Below are 17,796 nucleotides of genomic sequence, written 5' to 3'. Positions count from 1 at the left end.
CCGGCTCTTTTGGCCTTTCTCGTCATCCCCCACCAACGCCGCAAAATGGCAACTCCGGTGCCTACCACGTTGTCAACGCATGAGCGAACGAGGGTAGAGGACTATCTCAATGACAAGATTCAGACTTCTGCCGATTTTGAGAGCCTTGGGTCCCTACTCTCAGATCTGCGGGCCCAGCACGAGCTCCAGCGAAAGCAGGTATGAGTGGACGCCCAATCTATCCTAGGTTATCAGTCACTGACGAATGACACGTAGCTAGCTGAAGCACAGGCAGCTCTGCAAAATGCAACGAAAGTCTCTAACGACCATATCAAGGCGACTCGCGAACGTGCCGACATGTTCATTGAGCATCAGGCAGATACCAATCGACGACTGAAGATCTTGACGGCTTCCGATGCCAGTGACGAGGCAGTGAAGCGCTTCGAAGCCGACATTAGAAAACTGCGAAGGCTCGAGTTATCGAGAGGCTATGTTACGTTGCTAAAAAGCGCTGAAGAATTGAGGTATAGTGCTACAGAGACACTATCGGGGTGATGTCTGCTGAGACGATATACAGTAAGGAAGCCTTGCGAAACATCCGGTCTGAGCCTCAATCGGCGATTGAGTCGTATTGTCGGTTACGAAGTATTTCCAAACAATTGAATGAAGCCCAACCAGCGGCAGAGGGCGCGAGTCCACACTTGGTTGACCACGTACGGCAACTGGTGTCGAACCTCCGTCAACAATTGAAGGGGGAGCTTACAACTCGATTACAGGCGACCCTGGAGCAGATTAAATGGCCTTCGAAGGATCTTGACTTCTCGGAAAGCCTCAAAATGCAGTGGACTAGTTCTGTTGAACTACTTCTTGACCTACAGGTCCCGTACGCTTTCTCTTTGAACAATACATTACATTCACGCTGATAATATTGACCCCTCTAGAGAACTTCAGAGCCGCGAAACGTCGTCGCGCCAGTGGAATGCCTCGCCATCGGTTTTGTTTCCCTTGGAAGTCATGGTACACCCTCTCGAGCTTCGCTTTAAGTACCATTTCAGTGGCGATAAGCCAACAAACAGACCTGACAAGGTAGGTGTAGCTCAGAATATTGTGCCTGTTGGGCAACTACCTAATAAATTATGTAGCCGGAATATTTCCTTGCTCATATTACGGATCTTCTGAGCAATTTTGGCGGCTTCTTCGCCTCCTTCCTCCAGCCAATACTTGATAAAAGATCGCAAACTATTGAGCCTCAGCTGGGATGGAACCTCCTCAACGCCTCTGATGCATACATAACGGCTCTTTTGCCAATGTTGCGGCTTAAAATAGCGAACTATCTTCCCCAGATATCCACATCTCCTCAGCTGCTCAGTCACTTCGTCCACGAATTGATGAATTTTGATAATGATATCCGCGAGACATGGAACTATATGCCTAACCCTTACCCACAAGAGGACTGGAGAGGGCTTTCGTGGGAGGTCCTTTCGAAAGATGGATGGTTCGATCGCTGGCTTCAAGTAGAGAAAGACTTCGCACTCGCACGTTACAAGGAGATCGTGGATACACCAGACAGCGGCCACATCGACTACGAAGGAGTTGAAATGTCTGCAACTAAGCCAACTAGAGCCGCGATTCTGGTGAATGACCTTTTAGAAACGATAACCGAACGATATCAGCCTCTATCATCATTCAGTCACAAGCTCCGGTTCCTAATTGACATTCAGATCACAATATTCGACCAATTCCATGAACGCTTACATTCAGCCCTCGAAGCTTATCTTGCGATGACATCTACAATTGGACGCACGGTGCAGGGCGCCGATGGACAGGCCAGTGTTGAGGGTATTGCTGGCTTAGAGCGACTCTGTAGAGTCTTCGGGAGCGCAGAGTATCTTGAGAAAAAGATGGAAGACTGGAGCAACGAGGTTTTCTTTGTTGAACTCTGGTCCGAACTTCAAGAGCGAGTCAAGCAAAACCGAAACGGGGGCAAAAATGTCGCTGGTTCTATGTCTGTAGCTGATGTAGCTTCGCGCACCTCACCAGCTGTCAGGAACGGTCATGATACTGGCTCGCAAGACAACCCCCCCGAAGGGGCTCTATTTGACGAGACCGCCTCAGCTTATCGTCGCTTGAGGTTGCGATCAGAGTCAATCATCACATCTACATTAACGTCGAACGTGCGGTCCGCTCTCAAGACCTACTCCCGCGTGTCCACATGGGCGACCGTCTCTGGCGCCCCTGGAATTGCAACGGACTCTTTACCCCCGACAGCAGACCTCGCGCCCGCTATGGGCACTCTCTCAACCACGATCTCGTTCCTCTCCCGCGCACTAGGTCCTGCACCGCTACGACGCATCGTTCGCCAAGTCCTTCTCTCCACACAGAGCTATCTCTGGAGTAATGTCCTTCTACGGAACACATTTTCTTCCTCAGGGGCATCACAGCTAGCAAGCGATGTGGCTCACCTTTGCAGCGTTGTCGATACCGCTCTGGGCGCTCCAGCTCAACAAGGAGGCTCTCAAAGTATCTTCCAGAAACTGAATGACGGCCTCCTTCTCTTAAATCTCGACGCGCACACGCTTCAGATCGACGATCGGGTCAAGGAGTCTACCGAAGCTAGGACGGACAAGATCTTGGGACTATGGGACGTCGAGAAGAGGCTTTTCAAGGACAACGAAAGTGCAAGAGAGGTGCTGACGGATTTGGGCGTAGAGACGCTTAGTGAAGCAGAAGCTAGGAGTGTTCTCGAGAAACGCGTGGAAACTGGGAGGTAGGGAGTTATGTCTTTATGAATCCGCCGCCAGACCACGAGGCTCGCACTGTCTCTCCTGCATCGTATGGAACAAGCTTTCAAATTTATGAAACCCTGCTTCCCTAAAATATATCATCCACAAGTACCTCGCGTAATTTTTGCCAAAGATAGGTATTCAAGCTATGCAAGCGAACTGAGTCTCAACTCGGTATATACAAATCTATATCCAGGGTGCCCTGATCACCCCGTTTACGTCTCTTGCCGATGTACAACAGGTCCATGACCCCGTTCCCCAGGCCGCTTCTTCGGCACTTTCGCCTCCTCTGCTTTGAGGTTCTCCACAATACCGGGACCAACGTCCTCAATCGCGCGGACAAGGCCTTCAACCGTCTCCGTACTGGTCTGCACATTGACAACACATCGGAAAAACTTCCCGTCGCCGAATGCATCCTCGTCTCCGCTCGGGGGCGCATAATCAACCATGAACCCCTTGCCAACGATCGCATGTGTAATTTGCTCCGTAACCTTGCTATTCGCCTGGGCCCGCGCCGTTTCGTCCGTGACGACACCGGCCCCACGTGGATGCAGGAGCTTCCCACCCGGCGCATAGTAGAAACACACCTGGAGACAGGGAGGCGGGTTCTCGCTAACGAGGATGAAGTTCTGGTTATCTTGTATTAAATCCGCTAGGTATGCTGCTGTCTCACAGGCCGTGTCGATTTGATTCTCGTACCCGGAAGTGCCGTAGTACGTCCAGCTCAGAAAGAGCTTCAGCGAGTCTGCGCGGCGACCGCATTGGAGGGTCAGGTCTGCGAGATCCCAGATTTCCGGGGAGTCTCCCTCTAGCTCGGATGCAGTTTCTGGCTCAATTCCGCTCACTCGGGAAGGGCCTGCGTTCTCGTCCTCGGTATGAAAGAGGTATCCGGCAGGGAGGGTATTCGCGCGGTGGAATTGTCGCAGATCGGCCGCTAGTAGGAAGGAACAGGTCACAGGGACCCCCAGCATCTTGTGTGGATTGATAGCTATGCTGTTAGCTCTTTCTGCGCCTGCGAGTTTGTGTCGTTGGCACTGGGAGAACGCGAACGAGCCACCCCAGGAGCCGTCTATATGGAACCATAGGTTATATTTCTCGCAAATCGCTGAAATTTCTTCGAAAGGGTCAAACGAGCCCATGACTGTTGTCCCAGCGGTTGCGTTGACGTAGAAGGGAGTGCGATTTTCACTCAATGCCTTCTGAACCAACTTCTCAAGCTCTGATGGGATCAGCCGTCCTTCTTGGTCGACTGGCACGGACCAGACCGCATTGCTGCCGAGACCTAGCATCTGTGCCGCCTTCTCTATGCTGTAATGCCCGTGCGCGCTGGTGAAGAGGACGAAATTGTAGTCGCCATTGCCGTCCGTTTTTGTGCTGGGGTATAGATTGTTACGTGCAATCACAATGGAAGTTGTATTTGACGCGGAGCCTCCTTGCACAGAGATGCCACCAGCTCGAGGTCCATTCAGCCGAAAGAGCGCGGCGAGTTGTTGTCCGGTATGCTTCTCAATGACGGATAGGGCCGGCGAGACCTGATACACGTGCACATTGGTGTTCAGCGCCGCAAGGATGAGCTCTGATGCCACGCCAGGGGCATTTGTCGAAGCATAGAGCTTGTCTAGGAAGCCTTGGTGCCAGGTGTTGACTGAGTACTGGAGGACCTGGCGGAGGACCTCGATCAGGCCGTCTTGTCCAGCGCCTTGCTGGGGAAGATTCAATCGCAGGATTCTCTGCAGTTCTTTGGGCTTTTTGTAATCAACCAATGATGTACCTACTATATCGTGTTCGCCGAGCACTCCATTCCTTTTGCTACCGTCACTTTTCTGTGACTCCGAGCCAAGGGCGTCGTGGTCCGCAGATCGGATGAAGGGGATCAAAAGATCTTCGACTGCGCTGAGAAGCTAGTAAACGGACAATTCTATCAGTATCATATTTCTCAGAACACGGACAGCCTCAACTCTGTTTTGCGACTCACATTGCTGACTTCTTCTGCGCGACCTCGGGGCAAATGCGCAGTCATTCCGGCGAATGGAGGATACAGAAAACGCAGGGAAATGAGCAATCCGTGAGACACAGAACACCATCCAGAAAATCCAAGAGAAGAAGCAAGATTTCCCTCAAAACAAGGTGGGGACACCGATTGCCCGGGTCTTCGCACCGATTGCGGATCCGCTGGCGATGGCGACAGAAATTGGGGCCGTGACATCATGAGCCAGGGTAGACTCACAATATGAATTCCATTGGGATGAGATCGGCCTTCGAATTGGAGACTCGTTAATAGCCATAATCCTATTGAGCATCTTCAAAGAAAAATCTTAGGCGTGTTGATGGGATTGACTAGAGATGGTTGGGCGTTGTCGGCGAAGAACAATGGAGTGAAGCCTACCAAGAAATCGCCTCTCGACTCCAAACAAAACACTATCTTGATACACTGTGTCATGATATTCGTGTATATTCCTAACATTGCTCAGGTGCAGATAGCTGCAAAGCCAACTATATTTATGGAACCGCAGTTGGCGAGTTGCTCATTGCCTCGATCTGTTTAGTGGCGAACCTGGCGCGAGCCATCTCAAGGCGGGATTTGGAATTCTCTCCAGTGTTGCTGTTGGTATTCTTTCCCTTTGCTTTGGCTGACCATTCGCCCCGTCTTCGCTTGTAAAGATCCATCGCCCAGTTCCTCCACACAGCACGCCCAACGAAGGAGTCTCGAAGAGTTAGTTCGTTTTGCGCCAACTCCTGTGCCATTCGTTCCTTGACGAAGAATATATCTTTGGTCGCCGGCCACAATGCATCGACCACATGAGACCCACTGCTATGGAGAGCAAGCTCTTTCAGATGGCCCGCGAAACGGCCGGTAAATTGTCGACGGAACTGTGGTGTGGAGGTGGGAGAGGTAAGAGCTTGTTGCACAACGCGAGAAGCTGTTGGATCTTTGCATACACTTAAAAGGAGTTCGGGAGACAGGGCGAGAAGACCGGAGAATATTAGCTCACATAATGGCCCAGGAGCCGTGAGCATGGTTTGTGCCAGCAACGAGCCGTGCAGCTTTTCTGCGGCAATCGAGTTCTTGTTGGAATCCTCGGTGGGACCGTGTTTCGTCGACTCTGACTTCTCGTTATCGGCCGTTGCATCCCGAAGTCGAAGGATCTGCTCAAGTCTGCGACTTGGGTCGGACTCGTAGGAAGCCTCGAGTGCTTCCCCGAGTGGTTTGGTATCGACCCCTCGGACAATGCACCTTTCAATCAACACTTTTGGTACGATCGTTCGCGATCGTTCAATAAGGCCTGGTATCTTGGGCACGATCTGCTCCATGACTTCCTGTAGATCATCCTTCCCTAGTCTTTCAAGCACTCGAAGAACGACGTAGCCGGCGGTTTGGTTGCGCGACAGGGAGCTCATCTGCTCACGAAGATAGTTCTTGTAGATGTTCTTGAACATCTTCCCAGGCATCCAGCGTACCATCGTTTCAAGAAGGCGTGAACCGACGGGGTCGTAGAGTAGACCTCGGATAAACTTCACACTGACAGAGTCCTCTTCAAATTTCTCATCCGGAACCAACCTACTAATAATTGAATTGGACTGCTTAGCGCTCGATTTACCGAAATGGGAGAGCTCTAGGCGGAGTAGCACCTGTAAAACTGGGTTTCCGACGGGATGCGTCGCAAGAGCCCGGAGATACGTATCGTCAAGTACGGAGACCATGTCTCGCATGACCTTCTTCAACGTCGACTCAAACGACTCTGGGACGCTTCTCTTTTCTGCCGTGGAAGTGACTTCCAGCTTCTCCCCACCAACAACCCCTAGCCTTTCTTTCCTGCGGCTGGCCACAACTGAATCATTTGACGACACATCAACGGGCTCCCCCGCCAGCACGAGAAGTAAGACCCTGATTGTATGTGACGCGAATCGCTCCGTCAAAAGGTACCCCCAGTTTCCCTGCAGTTCCTCAACAACTTTCACGAACATCTCCGCCAACGTCAACTCTGGCTCAGGCTCGTCATCCTCCACCTCATCACTCTCAGCCGAATCCTCCCCCGACTTCGAGATCCTCTGTGTTATACCGGGAGCCGCACTTACAAACAACCTCTCGCAACAGTGGCTGGCAAATCGATGCTGGACAAGGGCCAAGAAATGGCCAATGAATTTGCTGAACAGTCTCCGAATCTGGTATGTGTCCGACACCAATATTAGCTTCTCCATGAGCCGCGAGCAAGATTGACTGCAAGCGATCTTCAGCTCCTTCCCTTTAGCCTCTCGGAACACACTGTCCACGAATAGCCTCCGCTCCTCGGCGTCCCGAAACTGATTCAGTTCCAGCATCTCGTTTGCCCGGCTGAAATACCCTTGTTCTTCGGCGTCAAGAAGACCGTAGAACGGCATATCATCATGCACCACCTGATCCTGCCCTCCTTCAAGGGGAGCGTAATCCGCTCCAGCGGTGATCGGGCTGCCTTCGGATGATGATTTCAATCGCTTGGCTGCGGACTCTTCGGAGACTTCATCGCGTTTTCGTTTGACTTCATCTTTTTTGGCTTTATCGGCCGCTCGGCGGCCTCGTTTTTGGTTTTCGCGGGGCATGGCGCGGCGGTCTGGAGAATCGAAAGGGTCGGGTACTTTTATCTCTGTTGGGTTGCGGTGGATTTTTTTTTTTTGTTTGGTTTCTGGAGAAGCGGTGGCTTGAGCGTCCTCCGCGGAATACCAGTGTTTGCTTTGTTTGCATTGAGCCAGAGTCCAAGAGGAGTGGTACAAACGGTGGAGTTATATTATACAAAACTATTGTACATCATAAAACCGGAGAGCAGAGACTTTTACTTTTCGGGTGCAGAGTAGATCGCAGAGATATGTCTCCCACACTCAACCTGTTGTCGTATGTTGATATTTCGATTGCCAACCGTGGCACGATGGATGGGCATAATTTGAAGCCGCGCTCCCTCGCCCGCCTCTGACGCGGCGTCTGGAGGTACGTTGATATGGGACGGCTTGGACAAGTTGCTTCTCTTGCCTGTCCCAAGCTGGAAGTGCTCATTCCCTCCCCACCAAACCACATCAAGACCCACATCGTCATTCCTATCGAGAGAAGAGGACGAACGATGATCCAAATGCGTCTGATTGCTCAGGATAGCAGAGACATGAGTCGTGCCGACCGAGATGTTGCTTAGACGGATCGGTGACAGCGTCTTTGTCGTTTCATCGTACTCAACTAATCCACTCAAAGCCTTCAATTTGGTAGGCCTGTCTTGTAAGTGTGTCCACTTTCCATTCCCGAGAGCACCCCAGATTCCTCGTCCGCAGGTCCAGACGTCAGATGTAATCTTACCTACCCCCTTGATATTTTCGGTCGGGTCCGCCTGTCGTAAGTCCACAGTGAAGAAGCTGTTGGCACCACCGGCAGCAATGCCGGTTACTTGGGGAACTCGCGTTTCACCACGATAAAGATCCTTGATTGGTACAACCGTTGGGTTATCGTTGGATGGCAGCGACGGGTCAAACTGCATCCCTAGTTGCCCAAATGAATTGTCACCAAATGCGACAACGTCGCGATCCGTGGTAAGCAACAACGAGTGATAATCACCCGTCGCAATCTGTAATATTTTTGAGCCCTGAGGCGTCTTGATCTCGTGGCAAGTATCCACTGGACCCTTAGGCCTTGTCGCCCATGTAAGTCCAGGAATACCGAGCTGTCCAGATGATGGGAAGTTCTCGGTGGACGCAGCCGCGGAAAAAACTCGTCCTGAGTTCGTCAAGAGGAGGACATGCTCCAAGCCTCCGCTTATCGCGGTTACCTTCTCTCCTAGTTTCAAACTTGGCTGGATCATGCGATAGCTCAAGCCAGCTTTACCAGTCCAGAATGGGAACCATGATTTTTCCTCCGATTTCTTGCCCGACATCTGGTCACGTCTCGAAATTGGTAGCGAGTACACGGTACCATCGGACGATAACGCGAGAATACGATCATGAGACATGGAGAGCGAGGTTAAGTTCTTTCCGGTAAGGGTGTTTGTTGGTTTAAAGTCCGTATCTGAGTAACCTTTACCCCATTGTACAAGGTCACCCTCCGCAGTAATCGCAGCCCCAGATGTTTCCCCGAGCTTGAGGCTTCTCAGCACCTGGCCATCGAAGTAAGATAATCGCCGGGGAGTCTTAACAACTGAATCTTTGGATTCAGGATCCACGACTCGATACTCATTCGTACCCCATATGTAGACACCGGGGCTCTTCAGGCTCCGTTTTTTCTGCACGTATTCAGCGCCGAACTCTGATCCGGATTTCGACGAAGCATTCGGGAGGCTTTTCAAGAATTCGCTCTGATCTGGCTTGGCCGCAAACGAATATATCAAAAAGGCAGCAGTCGCAGTCCCTGCCAACCCTAGCGAGTTCCTAAACCAGTTTGAAGAGGGCGGACGTTCGTCAGGAGCTCCCTGGCGATTGGTGCCATAAGGCCGACGTCCAGAAGCAACAGTCAAGCGAAGGCCTGTTCTTCTCACCTGTCGTGCGATGATGGCAGCATCGACCGCCGGTTGCCGCGCGCGAGTTACCACCCACATGTTGGCATTTGACTTCCATTAAATGTGTATATTGCAGCGGATCCTTGAGGAAACGAAGGGTCGTATGAAAAGTACAGCTCGGGAAGCTCTCTGCGTCGATGTAGCAAAGGCGGAAGACAGCGGCAGAATACGGACTGAGAAGCATCCAACGCAATGAAAGAACAACAGACGATCCGATGCTCGAATTGACTTCAGGAGTTCTCAGTGTCGCTGACAGGAGTTGGGGGAGTATGCTACTTCTTCGTATCAATATCTTGTTAGAGTCCCAACACCGACACGATGTCTCAGCCAGCTACGGGACGGCGAAGCCGCCGACAGACCGTACCATCGGGCGTGCCTCTTGCGGAGCAACTGGATACTGACCCAGACGACCAAGGCTCAATTTCTGAGGTCAAGAACGAACTCGAGTTCACTCACTGGTACAATGACGTGGAAGTTACTTTACTCGAATCGAGCTATGATGAGTATCAGTAGGCACCTCCCCCACCCAATCTCTCATTTGCGAGACTTTGTTCCAGTCTCTGACTTGTTTCCGTGACTAGAGCCTGCCTTAACGAGCTCCAGATCTCCAAATCTCATCTGGATACGCTGCTATCTGATACTACATCTACCCTCAATCTCCTTTCTAGGCTCTCCGAGGACTTCAAGGCGGTTGATTTGCAGACATCCAACTTCCAACAACAGTGCGAAGGGCTCCTCTCGGCTCAGAAACGTGATACGAAGTTAGCTGCGAATATCGAGTACAACCTCCGCTTCTACGACTCTTTAGATCCCGCTTCAAGAAGACTGAACACACCTGGTACCGGGAACACTGTGCGTGGGCAGGACTTTTCCGACATGCTAAGGCGACTTGACGAATGCTTGGACTACATGGAAACTCATGTGAGTATTGGCTCTTCGAAGCTTGCAAACTGCCCGCTTATAGGCTGTCATTAGCCCGAACAAAAAGAGGCAGATATATATCGATCGCGGTATCGACTACTCTTAACCCGAGCACTCACACTCATTCGGGGCCATTTTGTTTCTTCTCTACGTGATGTCTACTTAAGCGTCGCAGAGAAGGTTTCGGATAAGCAAGTCAACGATGCCGCACTGTCCGCCCTGCTCTACGCGAAGTTCAGGGTTGAAGCGCCGGAATTGAAGCAGATCGGCCTCGAAATCCAAAAGAGAGCAGTGCCCCCATTTGACCCGGATCAAGGTAAAGAAGCCGAATATCAAAGCCTTCTTAACGAGCTTCATACAAATTACGCGAGCACGCGTGGTAAACTCGTCATACCGTTAGTCCGCAAAAGACTGGGCGAGATCGCACAGGCACCAAGTACCTCGACGGATCTCGTCGCTTTCGCGCGTGCGAGCATAAGTTACGTTCGGGGGGTTTGTTTGGATGAATTTGACCTATGGGGCGAATGGTTTCACGGTCAGGGGGGGTTATACGACCTCCTTGAAGCCATCTGTGAACCACTCTATGACCACTTGAGACCCAGGATTATTCACGAGGACAAAATTGTCAAGCTCTGCCAGCTCTGTACTCTACTTCAAACGCGATATCTATTTGACCAGGAGGAAGAGGCAGAATATTTGGATGCAACCCAGCTTGACTTCCCATCGTTGATTCAGCCCGCTCTCGAAGATGTGCAAACACGCCTTGTCTTCCGCGCGCAAGCGTTCCTGCGTGACGAGATTGAACGGTTCAAGCCCCGCGCTGAAGATATCGATTACCCCCCACATAAGAGAGAGTTCTCTATCTCTGTTTCAGATAAGCAGATTTCCGGGAGAAAGGTCCCAAATGACGATACACTCATCAACCCGCAAAAGACAACGAAACCAACGGAAGATGGCACGGATGCACTGGAACAGGACGCGAAATGGGAATTGGAACCCCAAAATACTTCTGCCGCCTGGTACCCAACCCTACGGAAAGCTGTATGGCTACTCAGTCGAATATACCGCCTTGTAAATGTATTGTCAACCCCCATCATACCTTCGCCCGACCCCGAACTCGGTCAAAAGCTAACATGCCCGACTTCTGTAGTCCACGGTATTTGATGATCTTGCTCACCAAATCGTCCATCAGACCACAGTTTCCCTCCACAACGCCTGCTCGTCAATTTCAAGCAAATCTGAAACCGACGGACGACTATTCTTAATGAGTCATCTCCTCATACTCAAACAGCAAATCGTCGCCTTCGATATTGAGTACGTGGCACCCGAAGTATCATTCGACTTTTCCGGTGTTACAAGCACATTCTGGGAACTCCGCGAGCGAGGCGGCCTCTTCAACCCACGCAACCTTATGAAACTTGTCGGACACGGCCTGCTCCCCCGCGTCGTCGAAAACATGCTTGACGCTAAAGTCGAATTAGACGGCCGACTCAGAACCGTGATCAATGACTTTATCAATGGGTTTGCCAGCAAAATGACAGCATCGCTGCCGTCGAAGTTTGTCGACACACGCAATCTGCAGCGCGGAGAGCTGATGTATCCTACATGTCGAAACATTGAGAATGAAGTTCCCAACCTCCGCAAAATCCTTGGCGACTACCTTGACGACGTGCGGATGAAAGAGACCCTCGTTGGGGCGGTGCAGGACCGCGTTATCCAGATATACGAGGAGTTCTTCGACAAATATACAACATCTGAAAAGGGCAAGGGCAATTCGATCAGTAAGAAGGGTAAGGGACGCGAAGATGCCGTGTGGGATGTTGATACTTTTGCGGAATGGTGCGAGGGAATTTTCCTCGTTGGTGTTGTGACAAATGGTGATGATGACGATGAAGTCCCGAGCCGAGGAGTAAGCAGGACAGGGAGTTTAGGGTCTCAGCATCGTTAGAATCTTCTTATAGCACTTGGATACCTCAGCAGGCATCAATTCATACCCAAGCGGACACGCAAGTTCTCTGCATGACTGATATACCACTTTATATTTGAACAGCGTGCCTGCCCTAATTGCTACTCTTACCGGATGCGCAGCGTAGTACGGCCGGCACCTCCGATTAATATTACTAGAGTATCAGTAGTATTAATGGAGACAAAGTAAACCCATTATGCTGGTTGTTTCCTACCGACATGTGGTAGTGCTGAGTTACTTCAGAAGCGCAGGTGTTGTTCCAAGCCGACAAAAAAGTCGCTAAGAACCCAAACGCTACAAAAACCGAGATAGTCTCCCAGATAACTAGCAATGCAGAGAGTTAACCCGAACAGAGTATGATATGAGCAAGCCGTTTGATAACTTGCTACAATACAACTATAACGAGATATACACAGTCGAGGCCGGGGGCCGAGTAGTTTAGCTGGCGAGCACATGTCGAATCTTCGCATAGAGCTCCGTGTCATGGAATCTGTAGCTTGGATCGGGTTCGCAGAAGGGATGCGTGAGGAGGGTTTCTGCGGTTGGGCGTTCGAATGTATCCCTATTGGCGAAGAGTTAGTTGAGTAAATGATGACTCGTCCCAAAATGCACCAGGTGAATAGCCACTTACACAGTGAAACAGTCCCACATGAAGGCGAGCGCCGCTGGGCTGACATTCATGGAGACATCTTCCGGAATGGGTGGCGCCTGGCTCAGACTTCCGAGTTTATAAATAGCGCCGATGGCTTCTTCTTTGCTCCAGGGTCGACGGCCAGCGAACATCTCCAGGACTACACATCCTAAGGACCAGATGTCGACCTTCGCGCTATAGCCCTGGCCCTGAGACTGGATAACCTCTGGAGCCATCCAGAATACTGATCCCTGCATAGAGTTCGAGGAATCATTTCCATAAATGTTGTCTGTCTTCTTTGAGATGCCGAAGTCTGAGATCTTGCAAGTCCCATCCAGATCCAACAGGATATTGTCGGCCTTGAGATCACGATGAAGAATGCCCTTATCATGAAGGTATGACAAGCCTTCCAGGCATTGTCTTGTCAGAGATTTGACCACGCTCTCTTCGAATTTGCCATGCTTCCGGAGACAACTGCCGATGGAGCCACCGGAAATATATTCGAGGTAAATCGAGATTGAGAATTCCCCGCGTTCACATCCCAGATACTGAACGATATTGGGATGTTCCAGGTGCTGCATCGTATCAATTTCCTGATCCAAGGCGGCCACCATTTCCTTCACGCGATCTTTGTCTTGCCCGGCAACCCGCGAATTGATTTCTACTTGTTTGACGGCTAGAACCTCACCGTTGTCGGCATTCATGCCTAGATAAACCCTTCCATATGTGCCTTTGCCGATAAGTTGACCCCGAATGATACGAAAGGTGGGCTGCCTTTGCGGTACAGAGCTTGAAGATACGCTGCTTTGGGGGATTGGATCAAGTTGGCTGAGTCGACTTCCGGGTTTCGGACTAATCTGCATGATCTTTGCACCGAACATTTTCGTACTCTTGCGGCGATGAACATCGCCGGGTCTTCTTTGCCCGACGGAGCTGGCAACGCTTCGGTGCCTATCTGCTTGATTGGCCCCTTTGGCAACTTCTCGGATCGATTTCATTCGGGTGAGGCCGCCACCTGAACGGTTAACATTCCGCCGGGCGACCATTCCAGAGTCATGTGGTTTGATAGTTGACTCGGCAGAACCAAGGATAGTATCGCCGGAATTTGCGGGAGGCGGTGTGCCGTAGTATGAACTTTCTTGCTTGTCTTTACGACTGAGATCGTTGTCGGCCGCTACCCTGTTGGCTGGCGATGATGGCGGAGAAGTACCCTGTCCATCTAAGTAAGGCGCATCTAGATCAATGTAAGGGAAGAAGTCGTCCAGGTTATCAATGACTCCCTCGACAGGTGGTCGACTAGCCCAGACATCGTCCCGTGCAAAGGAATCTCTTCTAAAAGCTGGCCTTTCTTCTTCTGGAGAGGCGGTTGCAGGAGTCAAATCAGAGAATGGTGCACCTGAGTTACTTGCATCACCACTAGAGTTTGCGAACGTCTCGCGAATAGCACTTGGAGATTTGAAGCTCACGGATAGCCCTGCGCGTGGCTTTGCTTCAGTGTTGACTGTAAGAGACGGTTTGCGTGGCCTTGTTTGATCGCCAGGGGATCCGGGAATTGGGCTTTTGTCTTTCGCAGGTGTCTTGTTGTTCGCCAATGGAATTGCGAACAATCCCTCATCTGAGTCATTATCTGAATCCTGTTCAGGTGCGGGTGAGCGCTGAAAAGATACTTCTGTTTCCTCAAATTCGAATTCTGGCCCGACGGATTTTCTATAGTGGCTCGCAGATCTAGATAAGCTGGAGGAAACAGTAGTATTACCAGGGGAGTTAGTGGCGTCGGTGAGTGATGGCGTACTCTGACTACTCTGATCTAAAACCGAGTTGGAAGCACTGTGAGGGCCATCTAGTAACAGGGTTAGCTAACGGGACGCAGCCAGAATTTTCGGGAGGAGGCAAAAGGAAAAGGGAAGAAGAAAAAAAATGACCAAGGGTTTCCACAGAAAGAGACTAAAACAGATAATCAACTCTCATGGCTTACCAGGTGTTGTGGTGATGATTGAATTGGGTGAAGAAGGAGGCTTTCCAATGTAGCTGGTCATTATTCCCATGTCTGCCATCATTTCCTTAATTCCCGGGGGCTGATTCGTCCTGTGATGACGTGCGCGATCACCATCTCTCTTCCTCAAAGAGTTGACTTTCGTGAGAGTATTGGACTCCTGAGGTGCTGATGGAGGCTTCCGCAAAGGAACGAGAATGTCAGACTTCTTATCCTCGTATGGGGAAACGCGGGGTTTGTCAAAATTTATGACCTCCTTACGCCGGTAGCCAGTCTCGCTATACGCATCTGGTCGGGGTAAGGGCGCTGGTGGGGTACGGTGGGATCTCTGCTGCTTCCAGTCCTGCTCACGCTTATGGTCATCTTGACGAGCTCGCTCTGCGTCGTCATCTACCGGAGATGACTGTTGGTTCTCGCGGAAAGGAAGCTTGCCAGTTGGTGGCTTAAGTTGTTGAGGAGAAGAAGGCTTGTTCTGGTTAAGGGGGGAGAGTTTGTTGAGAGCTTCTCCATCACGCGGCTTCCGAGGTACGGTGCCGTATGTCGGTGAAATTGCAGGTTTTTCGGGGATGGAGACTCCGAGGCCAGCGACATTAGGAGAAGTACTCAGACTAGGACGCGCGTGCGAACCTCGCACGAACAATTTCAGAGAGCCAATCGAGTCAGATTTCGTTCTTTGACAGAGAGCAAGGAACGTGTCGTTCAAGGGCTCATCATGCTCCATTTTCCCAGGTTCAGTCAAGAAAATATGTGCGTCAGGCCAATCATGTATCCCAAGATTATGGCAGATAGAAGCACGGAGCGTCTCCACGGAGTCGATATTGGTGGTTTCAACCAGACGATAATTCCAGCCATCCAAGGTCGCAAATACGAACCTTCTTCCTTTCTGAGCTGATTTTGCTCGCATCGCCAGCCGTTCGTAATCAGAGAGAGATGCCGATGGAGGACGTTCATTCACTGAAATATCACTATTATTGAAGTGAAGTTTAGAGTAGATTGGAGATTCATCATCAGGAGATGGATTATTAGGGTCACCAGTCTTTGCTGATTTCTTCTTGAAGAAATTGAGGAATCCCATACGATGGTCCTTTGGGTATGAAGCAGCATTTTCTCCACTCAACTGGCGACTAGAGGAGTATTCCTGTGGGGATGGGCGGGAGCCATCCTGCTTGACAGCTTCATAATACCGGCGCTCTCCACTATTGGCTCGGGAATGTCCAAACTTGGCATTCAGGTCGCTTGTAGACGAGGTAGCGAATGGGTACAGGGTTGCATGTTGCGTAGCCGGGCTTCCGCTCGTAGGGCTCTCTTCGTAGGGCCGATGAGGGGGGACTGCAAAGATTCCATTCTCGCTGGACAAAGAAGGGCTCTTCCGTTGGTACTCGTTTCCGATGTTTCCCATCACATTGCGCGAATAATCCGATCGGGGAATTGCCACGTTACTATCATTCATGGAAAGATCCGCAGAGACGCCTTCATGGTTAATGGAGGCTGGCGTAGTGAACGAGCGCTGCTTGCTGTTGTAAGAAAGTTTTGGCGCTTTGAGATTCGGACTGTTAGATATATTTGCTGCACTGAGACTCGGCGAAGCTGGTACATGAGTGATATTTGGCGAAAACTCGGGAGTTTCATCAGGAGTACTCCCCGAGACATCTTCAGATTCATGCTGCTTGAAGTGAGAGACTCCAGTGTCATGGCCCACATCGTCATGAATCAGGCGAATAAGCCTCCGCATACGTTTCCCCTCCTCTCTTTCACGCGCCAAATCCCAAGTTGCACCACTAGCCTCGCATTCTTTAGCGAGTTGAGGGTAGACAACATTATGCAACTTGCCAAGATTCGGCCGACCGTTTTGTCCGTGACCCAATTCAAGAAAATCAGCTCCCTCAATCTCTAGGGTCTTGAAAGTTTCCTGCCACTCATTGGAAAATCCGTGCCCCGCAAGCCAGAGAAGTACCCGGTCTAACGGCCATTGTATTGCGGCTTCAGTAGCGGACATACCGCCAACGGTCGTATTACTACTATGATGGCGATGGCTTGATGTTTTAGTCAGATCGTTGGTCTGACTCACGTTCTGCGGAGTGGGCTGCAATGCAGGTCCCGTAGCCAGCCCGGCGGAGAGTGTATCTTGGGTATTGTCGTGAGAGGATAGGATACCGCGAGTCGAGGGAGTCTGTGGAGCATTCCCATCAATATTATAGGAAGAAATGCCAGAACCACCATGTCCGTAGGATGGGTTGGGCGGAGGTCGTTGCCTATCGTTGGTCGTCATAGTTCCTGGACCATCATACGATGCAAACGAGAATAGGTCGAAGGGGGGTATTCCCACACCAGGCCCAAAGGTCCCAGCTTGCGGGACGTAAGTTGCGGATGTACCATTGCTGTTTTGTGCGGCCGAGGGACGGCTGAACGATGACTGGTTAGCATGTGTCATAGGAGGTGGTGGAGGGGGTGGAAGGAACTGTGGTATTCCACGTCCAGTCCAAGCGGTCCACCCAAGAGTGTTCTGCGATTGGAGTTGAGGATTTGTAAGTTTAGGTGCTCCAAATGCGGTTCCGGGAGGCGGTCCTGGCGGTGGCCCTGGCGGCGGAGGAAGCCAAGGGGGAGGAGGCGGTAAAGACATCATATGAGCTTGAGAATGCTGAGATGCCGGGGGTGGCGGAGCGGGCACGTACGTGTGTTGTCTCTGACTGTCCATGTTGTGGCTTCAGCTATGTCAATGTGAAAAAGGATATTGGTCGTAGTGGTTGAGAAGAGACCGGTAAAAGCAAGTTCCCTGTAGTGATCGAGATATCCCTAAAGCCGACAGAAATCGAGTCTCGGCTTATTGATCCTCCCAAAGGGGTTCATTGTCTTCAGTTCCTCGCATTCGCTGAACTCTCAGTGAAATGGTACTGGGTGAAAGGTTCGGTAGAGAGGTTCGCCGAAGTCACTCTAGCGGCGTGGGCTAGCACGTCATTAAACGCTTCGTCGTCGTCCACCAAATTTAATGTTTCTCTCACATGCGAACTGCCTAATGG

At 51.0% G+C, this 17,796-nt stretch overlaps 4 protein-coding genes across 4 annotated transcripts; 2 read left to right on the top strand and 2 right to left on the bottom strand.

Annotated features, from left to right (window-relative positions):
* The first annotated feature begins 3 nt into the window (after positions 1-3).
* Positions 4-2,924, top strand: BJX67DRAFT_353550 (RINT-1 family protein). The gene is made up of 5 exons (XM_071029130.1): positions 4-198; positions 256-503; positions 557-862; positions 921-1,065; positions 1,122-2,924. Exons 1-5 carry the CDS (start codon positions 46-48, stop codon positions 2,748-2,750), a joined length of 2,481 nt encoding a protein of 826 aa, XP_070885943.1. The 5' UTR covers positions 4-45; the 3' UTR covers positions 2,751-2,924.
* Positions 2,925-2,977: 53 nt separating this feature from the next.
* BJX67DRAFT_372153 (uncharacterized protein) lies at positions 2,978-9,307 on the bottom strand (the record flags this gene model as incomplete). The annotated part of the gene is made up of 3 exons (XM_071031208.1): positions 2,978-4,655; positions 5,317-7,351; positions 7,615-9,307. 3 exons carry the CDS (start codon positions 9,305-9,307, stop codon positions 2,978-2,980), a joined length of 5,406 nt encoding a protein of 1,801 aa, XP_070885942.1.
* Positions 9,308-9,481: 174 nt separating this feature from the next.
* BJX67DRAFT_353545 (Golgi transport complex subunit COG3) lies at positions 9,482-12,198 on the top strand. Its single transcript, XM_071029129.1, has 4 exons — positions 9,482-9,777; positions 9,850-10,189; positions 10,244-11,266; positions 11,340-12,198. The coding sequence occupies exons 1-4, from the start codon at positions 9,587-9,589 to the stop codon at positions 12,135-12,137; spliced, it is 2,352 nt and encodes a 783-aa protein (XP_070885941.1). The 5' UTR covers positions 9,482-9,586; the 3' UTR covers positions 12,138-12,198.
* Position 12,199: 1 nt separating this feature from the next.
* Positions 12,200-17,661, bottom strand: bck1 (putative MAP kinase kinase kinase (Bck1)). Its single transcript, XM_071024293.1, has 3 exons — positions 14,762-17,661; positions 12,787-14,626; positions 12,200-12,717 (listed from the first exon to the last, which is right to left on the bottom strand). Exons 1-3 carry the CDS (start codon positions 17,472-17,474, stop codon positions 12,594-12,596), a joined length of 4,677 nt encoding a protein of 1,558 aa, XP_070885940.1. The 5' UTR covers positions 17,475-17,661; the 3' UTR covers positions 12,200-12,593.
* Positions 17,662-17,796: the final 135 nt, after the last annotated feature.

Source organism: Aspergillus lucknowensis, assembly GCF_044049455.1.
Source record: "Aspergillus lucknowensis strain CBS 449.75 chromosome Unknown BJX67scaffold_21, whole genome shotgun sequence".
Taxonomy (NCBI): Eukaryota; Fungi; Ascomycota; class Eurotiomycetes; order Eurotiales; family Aspergillaceae; genus Aspergillus; species Aspergillus lucknowensis.
This window is presented reverse-complemented; position numbering and strand designations above follow the sequence as displayed.

Coding starts and splice junctions, on each gene's coding strand:
- BJX67DRAFT_353550 (XM_071029130.1), top strand. CDS start 46: ATGGCAACTCCGGTGCCTACCACGTTGTCAACGCATGAGCGAACGAGG. Junction 504..556: donor AAAAGCGCTGAAGAATTGAG/GTATAGTGCTAC, acceptor GACGATATACAG/TAAGGAAGCCTTGCGAAACA. Junction 1,066..1,121: donor CAACAAACAGACCTGACAAG/GTAGGTGTAGCT, acceptor TAAATTATGTAG/CCGGAATATTTCCTTGCTCA.
- BJX67DRAFT_353545 (XM_071029129.1), top strand. CDS start 9,587: ATGTCTCAGCCAGCTACGGGACGGCGAAGCCGCCGACAGACCGTACCA. Junction 10,190..10,243: donor TGGACTACATGGAAACTCAT/GTGAGTATTGGC, acceptor GGCTGTCATTAG/CCCGAACAAAAAGAGGCAGA. Junction 11,267..11,339: donor GAATATACCGCCTTGTAAAT/GTATTGTCAACC, acceptor CGACTTCTGTAG/TCCACGGTATTTGATGATCT.
- bck1 (XM_071024293.1), bottom strand. CDS start 17,474: ATGGACAGTCAGAGACAACACACGTACGTGCCCGCTCCGCCACCCCCG. Junction 14,627..14,761: donor AATCATCACCACAACACCTG/GTAAGCCATGAG, acceptor CCCTGTTACTAG/ATGGCCCTCACAGTGCTTCC. Junction 12,718..12,786: donor ATGTGGGACTGTTTCACTGT/GTAAGTGGCTAT, acceptor CTTCGCCAATAG/GGATACATTCGAACGCCCAA.